This window comes from Homarus americanus, unplaced genomic scaffold, assembly GCF_018991925.1.
Source record: "Homarus americanus isolate GMGI-L3 unplaced genomic scaffold, GMGI_Hamer_2.0 scaffold59578, whole genome shotgun sequence".
Classification (NCBI taxonomy): domain Eukaryota; kingdom Metazoa; phylum Arthropoda; class Malacostraca; order Decapoda; family Nephropidae; genus Homarus; species Homarus americanus.
Window position 1 is genome coordinate 773005 of NW_024712913.1, and position 14806 is coordinate 787810.

The 14806-nt window shown below is 37.6% G+C and overlaps 1 protein-coding gene across 1 annotated transcript; it reads right to left on the reverse strand.

Annotated features, from left to right (window-relative positions):
- Positions 1 to 255: 255 nt before the first annotated feature.
- On the reverse strand, positions 256 to 14781 carry LOC121864383 (RNA 3'-terminal phosphate cyclase-like protein). Its single transcript, XM_042363411.1, has 7 exons — positions 14485 to 14781; positions 12334 to 12484; positions 10023 to 10107; positions 9368 to 9538; positions 5174 to 5336; positions 2033 to 2288; positions 256 to 610 (listed from the first exon to the last, which is right to left on the reverse strand). The coding sequence occupies exons 1-7, from the start codon at positions 14615 to 14617 to the stop codon at positions 433 to 435; spliced, it is 1137 nt and encodes a 378-aa protein (XP_042219345.1). The 5' UTR covers positions 14618 to 14781; the 3' UTR covers positions 256 to 432.
- Positions 14782 to 14806: the final 25 nt, after the last annotated feature.

The window sequence follows — 14806 nt, forward strand, 5'->3', positions numbered from 1 at the left end:
AAAAAATCCTGTTTCTCTGTAACACATCCAGGATGTATAATGAGGACCCCCTGTACCAACACCCGTGATCTTTGTACAGTACCAATACCAACAACAATAACAAAAGTAACAAGCTACTTTTGCTGGGCTGAATGGGACAGTGTAGAAAAATTACTTTCCTACAAAGCCACTGTTCTGGAATCATCAAATCTAAGGCCTCTCCATTAGAGATGTCAATTACCTTTACACTAAGAAGTGAGAAAGAAGAGACAAGTATTTAGTGTGAAACAATTTTATTTACAGCATTTTATATTTTGAATAATATAAAATTTACTGAATGAAAAATCTCTTAGACAAACCATCCTTTGTCAAGAAATGATTCAATGATACGTTTCCTTAAATGCATTAATTGCAATTTCACAAACTGTATTCATTTTTATTATGGTTCAATCATTAGGTCTGTCCCTTACTGATGTTAGAATAACCAACACCTATGCATGTTAGCAACAATTTACTGGCTCCTGTTCTTGCCTCTGAAACTTCATCAGAAAAACTAAAATTCTTCTCTTTGTATTCATCAATTTTAAATGTCACCTGGAAAAAGTCACGCAGATGACGAAGGAAGTGCATCCTGTGGAATAAGAGAGATTTATGTACAAGAGTCCTTAGGAAATTCATATAAAATTAAAGAATTTACTTAAAACTAACAGTATTCAAATAATCCATGTAGGTTGAATAAAGTGATTCCTCACGATATAGAATTTAATGTAAATGTAATGTTCTCATGTTGTGAAAGGTTAATTTAAATTTCATGTTTCATTTTCCCCCAGGAAACTTAAAACATAAAAAACAAAAACAAATACATACAGTAATGCCCCGCTTTAAGCGGTTCTCGTTTATGCGTTTCTACATTTACGCGGTACCCTGCCAGAACCGGAATTCCCACTTTACGCGGTGCATCTACTCATATACGCAGGTGAAGTATAATTTTTTCATTTTGCTCATAAAATTCATACAAATTACCCGGCCAGAATATAATTTACATTGCTGGAATTCTTACAATATGATGATCATTTTGAATATAATCATCATAGATTTTGCATTAGACATACAAATTTTAGATCTAATGTAAGAATTTTGTTTACTCAGAGCAAATATGTTATCTTTTGTGCAAAATATATGACGTGTATATTCAAAATATTCCTGGTCTTGCAAGGAATCCAGCAATGTCAATTATATTATCCTAACTTTAGTCTGAGGTATTATTTATTACTAAAAATGTAAATATACTGGTAGGGAGGGAAGGTGGGGGTGGGAGGGACCCAGCGAGCGTGGGAAGAGGGGGGGAGCCGGAGGTGGGGTATTTTGATTGACAGATAGTGTCTGGGTGAAGTATATTTTTTTTATTTACTTTAGATATTTGTTTTAGCTCATAAAATTCATACTATTTACCCGGCCAGAATATAATTTACATTGCTGGAATTCTTACAATATGATGATCATTTTGAATATAAACATCATAGATTTTGCATTAGACATACAAATTTTAGATCTACGTAATGTAAGAATTTTGTTTACTCAGAGCAAATATGTTATCTTTTGTGCAAAATGTATGAGGTGTATTCAAAATATTCCTGGTCTTGCAAGGAATCCAGCAATGTCAATTATATTATCCTAACTTTAGTTTGAGGTATTATTTATTACTATACCTTAAAATCTAGTGTTTTCACCCAAACATTTCTCAGAGAGGGAGGAGCCAGCGAGCGTGGGAAGAGGTGGGGGTCCATTATTTGAATGGATATTAACCTGGTGACTGTATTTCTCTTAAATATTAATTGTGTGTGCATACCATCATAAAATTAAGATGTTATTTTTACTACAACATAGGTATTGTGTCAGAAAAAGTGGAATTTGGGAGTCGGCCCAGTCTCTATTTCAATTAATCCCATATGTTCTGTTATTCAATTTACGCATTTCTCGTTTTACGCGGACCTCTGTGGGTTCAATTGACCGCGTAAATCGGGGTATTACTGTATTTTTCTATTTCACTTACGTGTATGGAGCAATAGGTCCTAAAACAATTTTGGACACATCTTTAGGTGCTAGAGCCATAAAAAGAAGCACAAGAGATTGAGAAAGAGTATCCACACAGCCACCACGGTAAATCTCTTCTAATAACCTCCAGGCTGCTTCTCGGCCAACATCCTCTGGAAGCTTTGCCTCAGCATCTTCTCCAGGGGAGTTAGAAATGGCTTCAGCACACATAAATGATCCCATATTTGTTTCTGCCACTGCACATAAACCAAACCCTAAAATGATATGCACAGCATAAGTCAACTTCTACTTAATGATTTACATTAATTGAGTCACCATCCTGACACATTTGTACACTACTTCATTGATAAATTACACATACCTACTGTCCTTGATGCCTGCCGCATTTTTCCAATTCATTTTACAGTAAACTTCTGAATATGCATGTCTGATATAATGACACCCTATAAGACTGATTTAATTATAGGATTGTAAATTGAATCCAAAGAGGATCCACTGTCATATCTAGACAGTGGCTGCCTCTCATCACTGGTGAAAAGTTGATGGGTGGATATGACAAGCAAAGTTCAACAGAGTGAATGGAATATATGATGAGCGGAGGAAGAGGTAGAGTCCAACAACACAATTCTGCTACTCCATTCCCCTTTTTAAAAATATTGCAACACTGACCGGTCCAAAGTCACACAAAATAGATGATCAATAATATAATTGCTGTCACCTGTTGAGGACTAAAGCTTTTTCATTCAATTTAAGATGATCATCATCCAGATAAGTTTAAGAAATCAAAATAGGCAATAACTTCATTATTATTATTATTATACTGTAGTATTCCTATACATAAAGTGTAAAAAAGCAGAATGAGAATAATGCAGACAAAGAAGACATTTCTCTCAATCAAAACAGAATATTCTAAGCATCAAATATTTACAAGAAGAGGTAATTAGTAGCATTTGTTTGCATTTTTTTTAAATTGTTGGGTCAAAGTTCTGTCCTCCTTCTGTCTTTCTCTGCATCAGACCCCAATCCCGTTTCTGATAGGTCTTCTTTATTTGTTTCAAAAATATTATATTCAGTTCTGTATCAGAGATAATATCATACCTCTTCATATGTAATTTTCCTTGGAATACAGTCTGCACTCTGCCATACCCTCTATTCTTTCATATTTTCACTCATTTAGAGCAGACATCGGCAACCCGCGGCCTGAACCATGTCTTTGTGTGGCCCACGAATTGATTGAGAAATTCTAGTTAATGTGGCCCGTGGTTCAGATAGCTGCAGCCAGTTTGTGGCGAGCAAAGCAATATTTAATAAAAGAATAATCTTCACACACAATGCATTACTGTTTCATCACCTAAGAGTAAGTAACTATGAAAATGTAGCAGTGAAATAAGTATATACAGTATAGTTAACAATATAAACATTTTAATTTGTGTGAGTTTAAGGGCCAAGTTCGGCACAGCCTGTTTGGTGGATTAACTACAATACTATGTGGCAGTGGGTCACTTGGGAACTAACTAAGGTTGGGTAGGTCCAAGTAGGGTCATGGGCAGTGGTCACACGGGTCAAAAGTAAAGGTCTCTTCCTTGCTGAGAGACTCTCTCTCTTCATAGTATCTCAATCCTTCATGCCTGGAAGTCTGTTCTATGTCTATGTCAGGTTTGTGCAATGGCAGTACAGTATTGTAACCAATGAGATTTATCAGAGGTGTGTTATTGTGTAAATCTCGACTATCTGCTAATACTATTGGGAAAAGCTTATTTAGCAATCAACCCTGCCCTTTTTTCTCAGGAGGCAGGGTAGCCTCACCAACCCACCATCGCCACCTTCTCGTGGTGCACACCATTAGTACACTTTGTTCAAGTGTAACCAATGGTGAGAGAGCTGCCTAACATCCAGCAGCTATTGTTTTTTTCCTGATCAGTGTCTCAACTATTTTCTTAAGGCTGATGTTTTTTCGTACTGTCTGGGGTTTCCCAAGCAGTTTGTTAATGTTTCCTTGTCTTCTTTTTGTACTTCCACAATGTGAAAAGAAAAAGAAAGAATGCCCTAGATGCAGGAAGACAATGGCCAAGACAGCTCTGGCTAGAAGGTGTTGGTATTGCAGTGCCTGGTACCACACTGCTTGGGGCAGCCTTGATGAGGAGGATTACGTTATGGCCAAGAAGAAACCCAGTTTCCAATGGATCTGTGCTGGTTGCCAAAATGAAGTGAACAATAACATCATGAGCATGAGTAAATCAAATCTGGAAGGTGTCACTCATGACAAGTGCTCTGGAAAAATTTGAGCAGGGTGTGACTGGGAGGCTGAAAGCGCTGGAGGACAGTGATGCTATAGGAGCAGCCTCACACGTCTCCTCAAGCATTTGCAAACACTGTTAAAGAGGAACAGAAGGAGTTTAAAAAAGATCAGTGGTACAAAAGTAGTATGTGTCAAGTTCAATGATTTGGGCAGGGGTAGGACAGTCCAGCAGGTACTCATGCTGAAGGCAAAAGAGGGCACTGTGGCTGATAAGGCTAAAGTTGCTGCTGCTGCAGGAAGTGTTGAGAGAGCATTAAGGCTATTCCTGTTGATAGCTGCAGGGAGACAAGAACTTGCTCCGTTGTTATTAGACTTTCAACTGAGAAGGCAAAGGAGGAGGCTAATGGGGCAAAGAGTTCCTGCTTTGGTGCAAGCTTGGACTTCATGGTGTCTGAACCTACAAAGAGCATGCCAAAAATGACAATTGTAGGTATTCCACCTACACGTCCTGATGAAAAACCACAATGCTGTATGGTACACTATAGATGAACTAACATCATACATTTTCCACCAGGGATATCACTCAATTTCTAGAATTAAATCAGTTTTTTGTAGCCATAATCATAAGTGTGACGTAAGTAAATGTAACCGTAATCAGAACTGTGACATGTAATCTTAAATGACATTACCCATGTAGGCACTCTTTCTGGTACCAGTACAGTACTAAGGCTTCATAATCAGTGTGCTCTATCTGCACTGTTCTTATGTGCAGTCACACCTATGGGCTCCACTTTCACTTCTTTTACTGGTAGGTTTATAATGCATCAATGTTTCCATCAATAACAGTCACTAAAGAAAAAATAATACTTCTGTACATATATAAATTTAAAAGCTACTGACCTGGAGAACTGCCTTTAGCATTATCTACAGCCAAATATACATCAGTCAGGAATTTGAGAAACTCTCCCTTGGCAGCATCAAGCATACGGTTGGCAACAGTTGGGGTCACTCTGCTGGTGTATGCTACACCTCGGATGCGCTTGATCTTTCCACTCTCCTCCCACTGAGAAATAAAATAAAGACAAACCATTTCAAAACAGCTTTACCATGTCAACTCTCTATATACAAATAACTCTATTGTACTACCTATGCACTCTATAGACTTGAAAGATCTGACACCGGGACACACAACTAAAGTACTGTATGAGCAATTAGTTTGATACTTATCAAATAAACAAAATATACCAAGAAAGATATATCTTCATTATGCCACTACGGAGGTGTGTACGTTAGAAACCTGAAAAGAGAGACTACAAGAGGCCATGCAGCATGGAGAGCATCCATCAGGTAACCTGGTTAACCCACACAAGCATGGAAAATGGCCATACATGATGATGACGTGGGGTATGTATATTGATTCCCATCAATGTGACCAGTATAGTCAGTTCTCCTATAATGTGTGCTTTCAGCAATTTGGTTATAACATGATGAATGCATTAAGGAACACATTTTCTTTTATGTTGATGCGATTTTGATCTAACGTGATTGAGTAAATGGAACTATTTCACTCAAGTACTGTACTGTAGGAATAAGCGGTTATACTGTCCCCTTGGCATAGCATCACAAGACGAGATCCCCCCATACACAACAGACATGTAATTGTGGATTGCACTTAACTTTAGTATTAACTTTATTAATGTTAATTACAATGAGTAAAAGTGAAAAGTAGAAAAGCTATAAATCTTGAAGAAAAAAAACTAGATGTAATTAAGGAATATGAACAGAATAAAAGAACATGTGATATTGTTCAAGAAATGAGACTCATCAAATCCCCATTACACACTATTTGTGGATTTGTGGAAATGCTGAAAAAATAAAGGCAAGTTGTACTGTTGCAATACAACTTAGTGCAAGTTGGAGTGACAGGGCAAGGCCAAAAATAATAGAAGAGACTGAAAAACTTCTCAGTCTGTGGACAGAGAGCCAAACAAAGAAGCGATCTGGCACGAGTTTTTTAACAATAAAAGAAAAAGCCATTTCAATGTCATAACTGCAGATTCTTTACCAATTGTTTTTTTACCAGAAATCTAAGTTTTTCCCATTGTATTTGGTATGATTCATATGAATTTGACCTTAACTTCGGCCAGAAATTACTTGTTTTTGAGTTATCACCGCCCCCATAAAACCTGACCTAATCAACCAGATAAACCTACTTAACCTTACCTAACTTCCTAGCTGGGGGGCTCCACCTCCAGACCCCCACCACATTTAAGACTTTTTGATATCTGGTATCAATGAAAGGAACTTTGTTGAAGCATTGTGGTGTAATTTTAATAAATTTTGTGGTCGTGTAAATACGACAGACCGAGCGGATCAGTTGTACATAAACAGACGACATGGGGTGACTACAGATTTAAATGAATTTACCATCTCAGTTATTATCCATTTGTGATGGAAGTGGTATTAGATAAAAGTTGTTACAATTGACAAGATATAACTTCTAGTGAACCCAAAATAGCTCTCACCCAATTGGGAGTGAAACTGCAATAATACCCAAATTATGATGACTTGAACACTAAGTAAGAGCATTCAGATGTCCAACAATTTATTGCAAGGAGAGAGTGATATGCAGGTGTTAAAAACCGTTTCAATCTGTACAATATGAAGTTGAGCGAAGAAACTGCGAGCACAGATGAACTCACAGCTGGCAGCTTATATAACATCCACAAAATAGTGTTTGAGGATGGGGCTAAACTCCCAATAAAATATGAAACAGGTCTGTACTGGAAGAGGATCCCTTCCAGAACCTACATCTCTAAAGATAAGACAAAAACTCCAGGGTTCAAGGCAGCCAAGGACCGACTCAGTGTCATGGTAGGAGCCAATGCAAGTGGCGATTACCAGCTAAAACCAGTTGTTGTGTATCACTTGGCAAACCTCCATGCACTCAAAGGAGACATAATGACTAACATTGGGGAAAATTTCCGATCCAGCAAGAAAGGTTGGATGACTGGCCAAATGTTTTTCTGACTATGTGTTAGAAACACTGCAAATTATTGTACGAGGAAAAATCAGAATTACAAAATGTTATTAATTTTAGACAATGCACCCAGCCATCCATCATGTATTAGTGACTTAAGTGAGAATATAAAAGTTGTATTCTTCCCACCAAATACAAACTCATTATTGCAACCTACGGAACAAGGAATTACTACTGCAGAGGCTAAAAATCGTCTATAGTACACATTCTGTGCTGCATTATAAGTAATATAGAGCAGCTGAAGACAATCCCCCCTTACAAACACTCACACAGATTCAGAAAGAACAACATATTATAAGAGGAAGTGGTAGTTAGGGTAGGTGCACCCTGCAGGTGTTAAGTTATGTGCCAGGAATTTTGACATTACATGATAAGTGTTACTGATATTGACACCAGCTGGAAGCTGCAGTTTTCCACTGGATGGAGAAGGGTGAGGGTAAAAGGCATTTAGATGGACACAAGTGATCTGAAACACCCAATAATTTTGGATGTTTTAAGATGTTTATTAAATTTCGCCATTAAAAAAGTCTGGGCAAGTAAAATTTCCTCCAAAACTCTGTCAAGTAAATTTCACAAGTCGCTTGCCTGGGACAAGTAAATTTTCCACATTATCTCACGGTTGACAGATTCGGTATGTTTAATGAGACTAGATTCTATAATATTCCTACTGACAACGGGTGAACTGACATTGCACGAGACCACAAATCTCCTACCCCACCTCTACCTGACATTGATCAGGTCAGGTCAGTAACACGAGACCTGCTATTCCCCTACCACACCTCCATCACACCATTTCTTAAAAAAAATTCATAAAAGAATAGAGTCCCCTTCAGTATTACTATATCATGTTTTTATGACTGAAATGAGGTGTGTAATTTTGAAAATGTCTGAAAAGGCCAAGGCACCCAGGAAAACTATGTTTCTGAAGGTGAAGTGACACAAGACTCCCCAGAGGCTGTGTGGGAGTCAGAAGTGACGTCTTCATTCCACCTTCAAGAGTCCCCTTAGCCTTGAAGGGGACACGTAATGATGACCAGGCTTGCTTTTAATGATGATCTAAGTGTTGTTTAATTGTATTGTAGTGCTAGTAGTACTCTACGGGCGCTTTTCTGGTGATACACATGGGTGTCCAATGGGCCAGGAACCTATCCCATTGAACCCCATGTTATAATGAGTCTGATTTATGATATATCGACCTGTGATTGGGTTTTCAGGAACCTAACCCCATTGCAAATAGAGGTTTAACTGTATAACAAGTTCATTAAAACATACAGAGGTAAAGAGGGAGGAAAGGAAGAGGTAAAAAAAAAAGAAGCAAGTTTCCGCTGGCCCTATGGTCGAACTGATCTTGTTAGCAAGGAGTTAGTGGACACTGTATTATGAGCAGATCCAGTCACGAGGAAGGATGTTGCCAAGAGGATGAAAAAAGAATCCTAGAAAAAAGCTAGTTGGTATTACTGCAGATAGTAAGATGAGGTGAGTAGGTCATGTACATTAATAGAGGAGGAAAGGCTGGCACTAAAGAGTACTTCAGCTCCACTGACTGACTTCCCAAAAGTGCTGACAGACTGTAGGGAATAAACTGAAACCAAGTACTGTACTGTACAGGGTATTCTAATAATTTAAATAAAACAAAATGAAGAGTAGAATTTTTCTTTCGTGGTTGATACATGTGAAGAAAACTGGGAACAACTGTCTAACTGACCAGAAGCAGCTCTGGATGGTTTGTTGTCCTGGTAGGACCTGAGAGGGTAGGTGTCTGAACTTCCTTTTATGGTTGAAGATGGTTCAAATATTGCAGGTCTAAAGGGCTTCACCCCCTAATCTGAAGCATCACAGGTTCTAAATCCGACTCATCTGGGTGAGAAGACTGCTAGCAGCAATGTAGAATGGTCTATCTGGATAGTGTATACTGTACTGTCATTAAACATACCAAGGCCCACTGGCAAAATATAGCACACTGGCATATACTGGTCACTTACTGATGATCCACTGGTCATAAAAAATGGTGCAGCCCTTTCAAAAAAGTTGGAATAAACATTTGAAAAATTTACCTGAAATGGTTTAAGTGTCCTTCTGACAGGGCAGGTGAAGGTCACCACACCACCTCCGCTGGGTGGCAGACCACGTTTAATCATCTTTAAGCTCAACCCATCATCAACTACCAAGAATTTCTTCAGTACAGGCAACAGGGTTGATCGAATCATGTCAACTGATGGGTCCAACTAAAAAGACACATTCAGGAGTCTAAAGCAAACTATTACATTATTCATGAACATGAGCTCTTTTGTCCATTCCTGTAACACACATATTATTTTTTTACAATTTCATTGATCCAATTGAGCATATCATTAACCCTTTCCTTACTAAACTTCTGCAAGTGACCAATTTGGTCCAATTACCTTTGAGCAATTCAATGAAGTACTGTACTGCACACTGTCAAGGACTAAATTTAATTTGTTTTAAATAGAAGGTGAATGGAAACCTTGGCTTGAACACAAATCTTATTATGGAGTCAAACACACCTATATTAAAATATTGAAAATACACTTGCAACACCAATAAATTTGACCAAAAAGCAGCAAATTCTTCAGCAATAGTTTTAAATTAGACATAACTGGTGGTGTTGAGAACAGTGTTGTGTTGTCATGAATGTTTAGTGTTCAACCAGCCTAACACTACTGTACTAACTTGGATAATGTTCCTTACCTTGTTATTTGTGACACCCTTCATCGTAATGTTCAAAGGAATCTTGCAAAATGGTGCTAGCATAAATAGCGGCTCTAAGAAGTATCTGTAAAATAATGATAATTAATATTACAGTAAATCCTAGAAGATCTGGACCCTGTAAATCTGGATTTCAGAAGACTCGGACAAAATTTTTGGGGGTTCTGAGCTAAGAAGACTTCTTGAGTGCCCTTTGCCCGACGAGATGGTGATCATTGGTTTAATCAAGATTTTTCAGTGCCATGAAGTGATTTATTGCGACTAATGGCCACACTTCCTTTCCCATGTGGGTCCCTCGCCCCACCTCTTAAAAAAAAAAAATATGATTTATTTTTTACTTTCATTTACTGCATTTTGTATTCTGTTTCTTCTTTTATCTTAAATTATATGCTTTTAGATGTATATAAGGACTTAGGCTATGATATAGTGGGATTTTAAACATTGTTCTGTAAGTACGGTATGCACATAGCAAGTGTTTTGAATTACATACATTTTAGACTTAAGAACATCCTCAGGAATGGAACCCGTGTGTAACCCGGGGACCCCCTGTGTATATAATCTTGATAAAACCACACACAGTACAGTCCTGGACGAAAGTTCTCGCTACAATCAAGGTGGATGGTGTAAAGTCAGCTCACTTATACTGGACTACGCGTCCGTTGTTCATCCAAAGCCTCCCTCCCTACACCCACTCACAAACAAGCACCCTCGCAGTTCAACAATCGAGCTCTGATACTTCCATTTCTCAACAAGGACTAGGGAAGGATGTCATTGTTTTGATAATAAATTCACAAAACATTTTATTCAATCAAGTTTTACATTATTTGACATAATAGGTTACATCATTATTAGGTAATCATGACATAGTGCAGTGTGTGTTTTAGTGGCTGGGGTTCACAACGGTATCAGAATCCCCCAAGCTGTATTGTACATAGAAACATTATTCATGGCTTACTTTAAACTAGGGGGTTTGGTGTTTGTTTTCAATTTTTTTCTAAAATTTCCAAAAGTTTTTCCAATTGATAGCCGCGCTCTTTTTACTTTCTCCCCAACACAGTGGCGCACCCAGGGGGGTTTCCTGGTTGCCCGGAAACCCCCAACGAAAGTTGGGTCAGCTTACCTGACCTCACCCCACGCCACGGTAACTTCCACCACCTCTGCCATTCCCATGCACCTGAATGCACTTAATATACAGCACTGCCAGACAGTGTGAAATATTGAGATTTAATGTTTTTTTTTTCATTTTCTCATCTACATTGTACATTTTCTATAGATTTTACATATTTATAAATTATTTTTCCATCCACTTTCACTTGTTTGTTAATTTCGCAAATGTGCTTCAAATAACTGTATCGTATGATAATACGGCATTGGAAATCGAGCATGCTGGGTCAGGGAACATGTTCCCACTTCTCTCGTCCTCACTTCACATGTAGTTTTTGGTGTAGTTACATCTACTTTGGATGCCACAGCCTTCAACAATGCCATGTCTACCAGTCAGCAAACAACTATCAATCGTTTTTTCTCGAAAAGGCAAGTTGTCACCATCTTCAACCTCAGATTATTTCCTAAGATTCAGTGCAAATGGCGTCAAATATTGGTCAGATTTAAAAAAAAAATTCCGGGAGGGGGGGCGTACAGCGCCCCGGACCCCCCAGCTGAAAGGGCTCGCTACGCTCGCCAGACTTCTCAGTAATTTGGAAACCCCTCCTACTCAATTTCTGGGTGCACCCCTGCAACACTACCTGTACCTCCTTTCTGAGACGTCCGAGAGGCTTTCAGCGTGATGTCTAAGCACAGTAGTTAATTAACCGAGATGTAGACGGAGAGCTAGCAGTGAACAACACACGCAGTGACAGCAGGACACAAACTGAACGGATGTAAACAAACCCCACGCGCCAAGCGGAACATTAGGCGCAGAATTTAACAGAACCACGCTCGGTTTAGCGAACTAGTTCTCTAAATCGAACAAAAATAACAAAAATTATATTTAGCAGAAATTTTGATTTAATGAAATGGGGAGACTCGAATTAGTTTGTTAAATTCATGAAATACTGTATTAGGGTGGGAGACACAAAAAATAGACCAAGCTTAGGACTATTATGGATAAAAATTAGGTTGCAATGCATAAGGTCCTTTCACTAATGGTGCGAGCTCTCCTGGGTCTTCTACTTATAAACTTGGTGAGAATAATACATGAATCACTTAATGTTAGGCCAACTATTATAGTAAACATTATTCATTTTAAACATATTGATATTTACATAAAGATTTAGTGATAAAGAAAACATACCCTATTCCTCGTTGATTGGGACAACTGTGTTCAAGATGTCCCCCAACTAACACACCAGGTTTGTATAATACTGCTGTACCAGTTTCATTTACTTCAATGCGGCTGCCATTACTAATACAGTCAATGAGGCGAATGAAGCTGGCTTCATAATCTGGAAAAAAAATGCAAGTTATGATAGGTTCTGAGCACCTTGAACATCGTCTGGATCTGAGTCACCGGGACTAGAAGAAGCAGGAGATAAAATTTGTGTCTCTTAAATGCAGAGGAAGTCTCTGTAGAGTATCTGTATAATTCTAATCCAATTGCACGTCCAGGCTCAACTCTCCGGACCCCCCCGGCATATTAAACAGAAAGAACTATTATATGGTGAAATTTTATGATTTTTGTAGACATGAGAGCAGCTCATAAACATACACTGGCGATGGATTAAAATTTACCAAACAAAGACGTGTCCGCCAGACAAAGTAGTGTGCACCTAGTTACCTAACAGTAATTATCTACCAAATGAGGCAATTTCCATAAAAATGAATATTATACCACAACTCACCGATGAAAATACAGTAAAATAAACAACAAAACAAATAATGCATCGGCTGTAAAGTCCTCCATTTTAGCCCTTTTTATCATCCAGAGAACATCTGTGGAAAAATGAACTTAATTAAATAAAATGTGTTCTAGTGTTAGCCATCTGGTCCAGGATTAGCCTAAAAATATTCAGAAAAAACTGATGGTTATTATTGATGACTGACCTGCCGGCAATTTTGCATAGTAAACGATTACTGTATAAAGATGCGGCAATTTCACTGTTTTATTGAGGACACTGTCGAAGTTCATGCAAATGTTTTTTAATAACCTAACCTAACCAAAAATGCAGCAATTTTACTGTTTTATAGAGAACATTGTCATAGTTTGTGCAAACTAGTTTTTTTTATAACCCAACCTAACCTTAACATAAAAGCTGCTGCATTACCGCCAAGAAGACAAAGTAGTGCACACCATAGGTGTCTAAATATATACCAAACGAAGCTTTTTCACACAAAATGATTATCACTCACTGATGAAAATTTAGTCAGAAAATAAATATCAAAACAAACTAGTCGGGTGGTCAGTCGTCAATATGGTGAATTTATGGTCTTGCACTGGTCTTTCTTTCGCTGTTATTAATATGTATTTCGTAATGTTTAGACAATTCTAATACATTTTTCTTCTTTGATATTTCCACCAGAAAATAAGGTTAACGGGGATATTAATTTTTCAGTATTATTACATTCGCTCAGTTACAAGTTTTGCCATGCATCGCTCCTTACCTCCGGGGGCATCAACAAAGATAGGGAACCATGGGGGCGGAGCCTGGTTAGGTTAGGTTAGGTTAGGTTAGGTTAGGTTAGGTTTTGTTGGTTGGTTGGTATTTTATTTATGTGATTTATTCAAGAAAAAAGAAATGCAACTTTTTCACTAGAAGTTATTTGTTGGTTTTCTTTATTTTTGCTACTCTTATTGTTTTGATGATTTTAAGTATATTAAAAGAAACGACAACTTTCAATTATAATTTTTTGTATCTTTTAGGAGTTTTTTCAATTACTCTATCCTACAATCTTAAATACCTTGTTAGGTAGGCAGGGCACAAAGGATGAGGGAAATTACAGGGCAAACTGACACTGATGTTATGGCATTAAAATTACATCTCTAGGTGACCTTGGTTTAATTAACTCAATATTAAGGTAGGTTGTTTTACGATTTTCTATTAGAATTATATTAAAACACAGAAATGGAAATGACAATGCATAGAACCTAATAGATCCTGACCTAATGAACCCTGGGTTGATAGGTCAGATTCTATTAGGTTCTATACTTTGTTGTTTCCATTTCTGTGTTTTATATCATAGTAATAGTGTGTAAATTTTTTTTTTTAACCAAATCACACATTTCCTTCGGGTGATAACAGTTTCGTGAACCTTTACCCTTGTGACAAAGCGAATGAAATAATATTGAAAATTAATATCTCGGTTATTCCTAATTTCCTGTGAAAATATCATAGAAGAAAAATGTCTTAAAATTATCTAAACATTACGAAATAAACATTTATAACAGCGAAAGAAAGACCGGGGCACAAGATTATAAATTACCCATCAATATTAACCAAACTAATACCTTTAAGTCCTGGTTCTTCTGATGTTACTCTTATATTCTTAACTCGTACAGGTTTCCCACTTAATGTTGCTAAGATGAGTTTCTGGCGGAAAAAATTACACCCTTCATATGTCAAAATCCCCCCAATTTCCATAGTTATTTCCTTAAAAGTATGAAAATTTCCAAACTACACATTAAACCCCCACTCTGTTTTCCTTTAAATATATATGAAGTTCTTATGTTCTTATATATTTCACTTTATCCTCCCTTAACAACCACACGTTAGTTAGTGTTTCATTCAACTAAGTAATCCAAGTAGTAGAGTGTATGTGTCTTTAGGATA

Bases quoted from the DNA above. Each gene is read 5' to 3' on its own strand.
- LOC121864383 (XM_042363411.1), bottom strand. From the start codon at position 14,617: ATGGAAATTGGGGGGATTTTGACATATGAAGGGTGTAATTTTTTCCGC. The intron at 12,485-14,484 runs GTATTAGTTTGG...TTTTTTTTCCAG, and splicing joins AGAAGAACCAGGACTTAAAG to ATTATGAAGCCAGCTTCATT. The intron at 2,289-5,173 runs GTCAGTAGCTTT...ATATCATTTTAG, and splicing joins TGCTAAAGGCAGTTCTCCAG to GGTTTGGTTTATGTGCAGTG.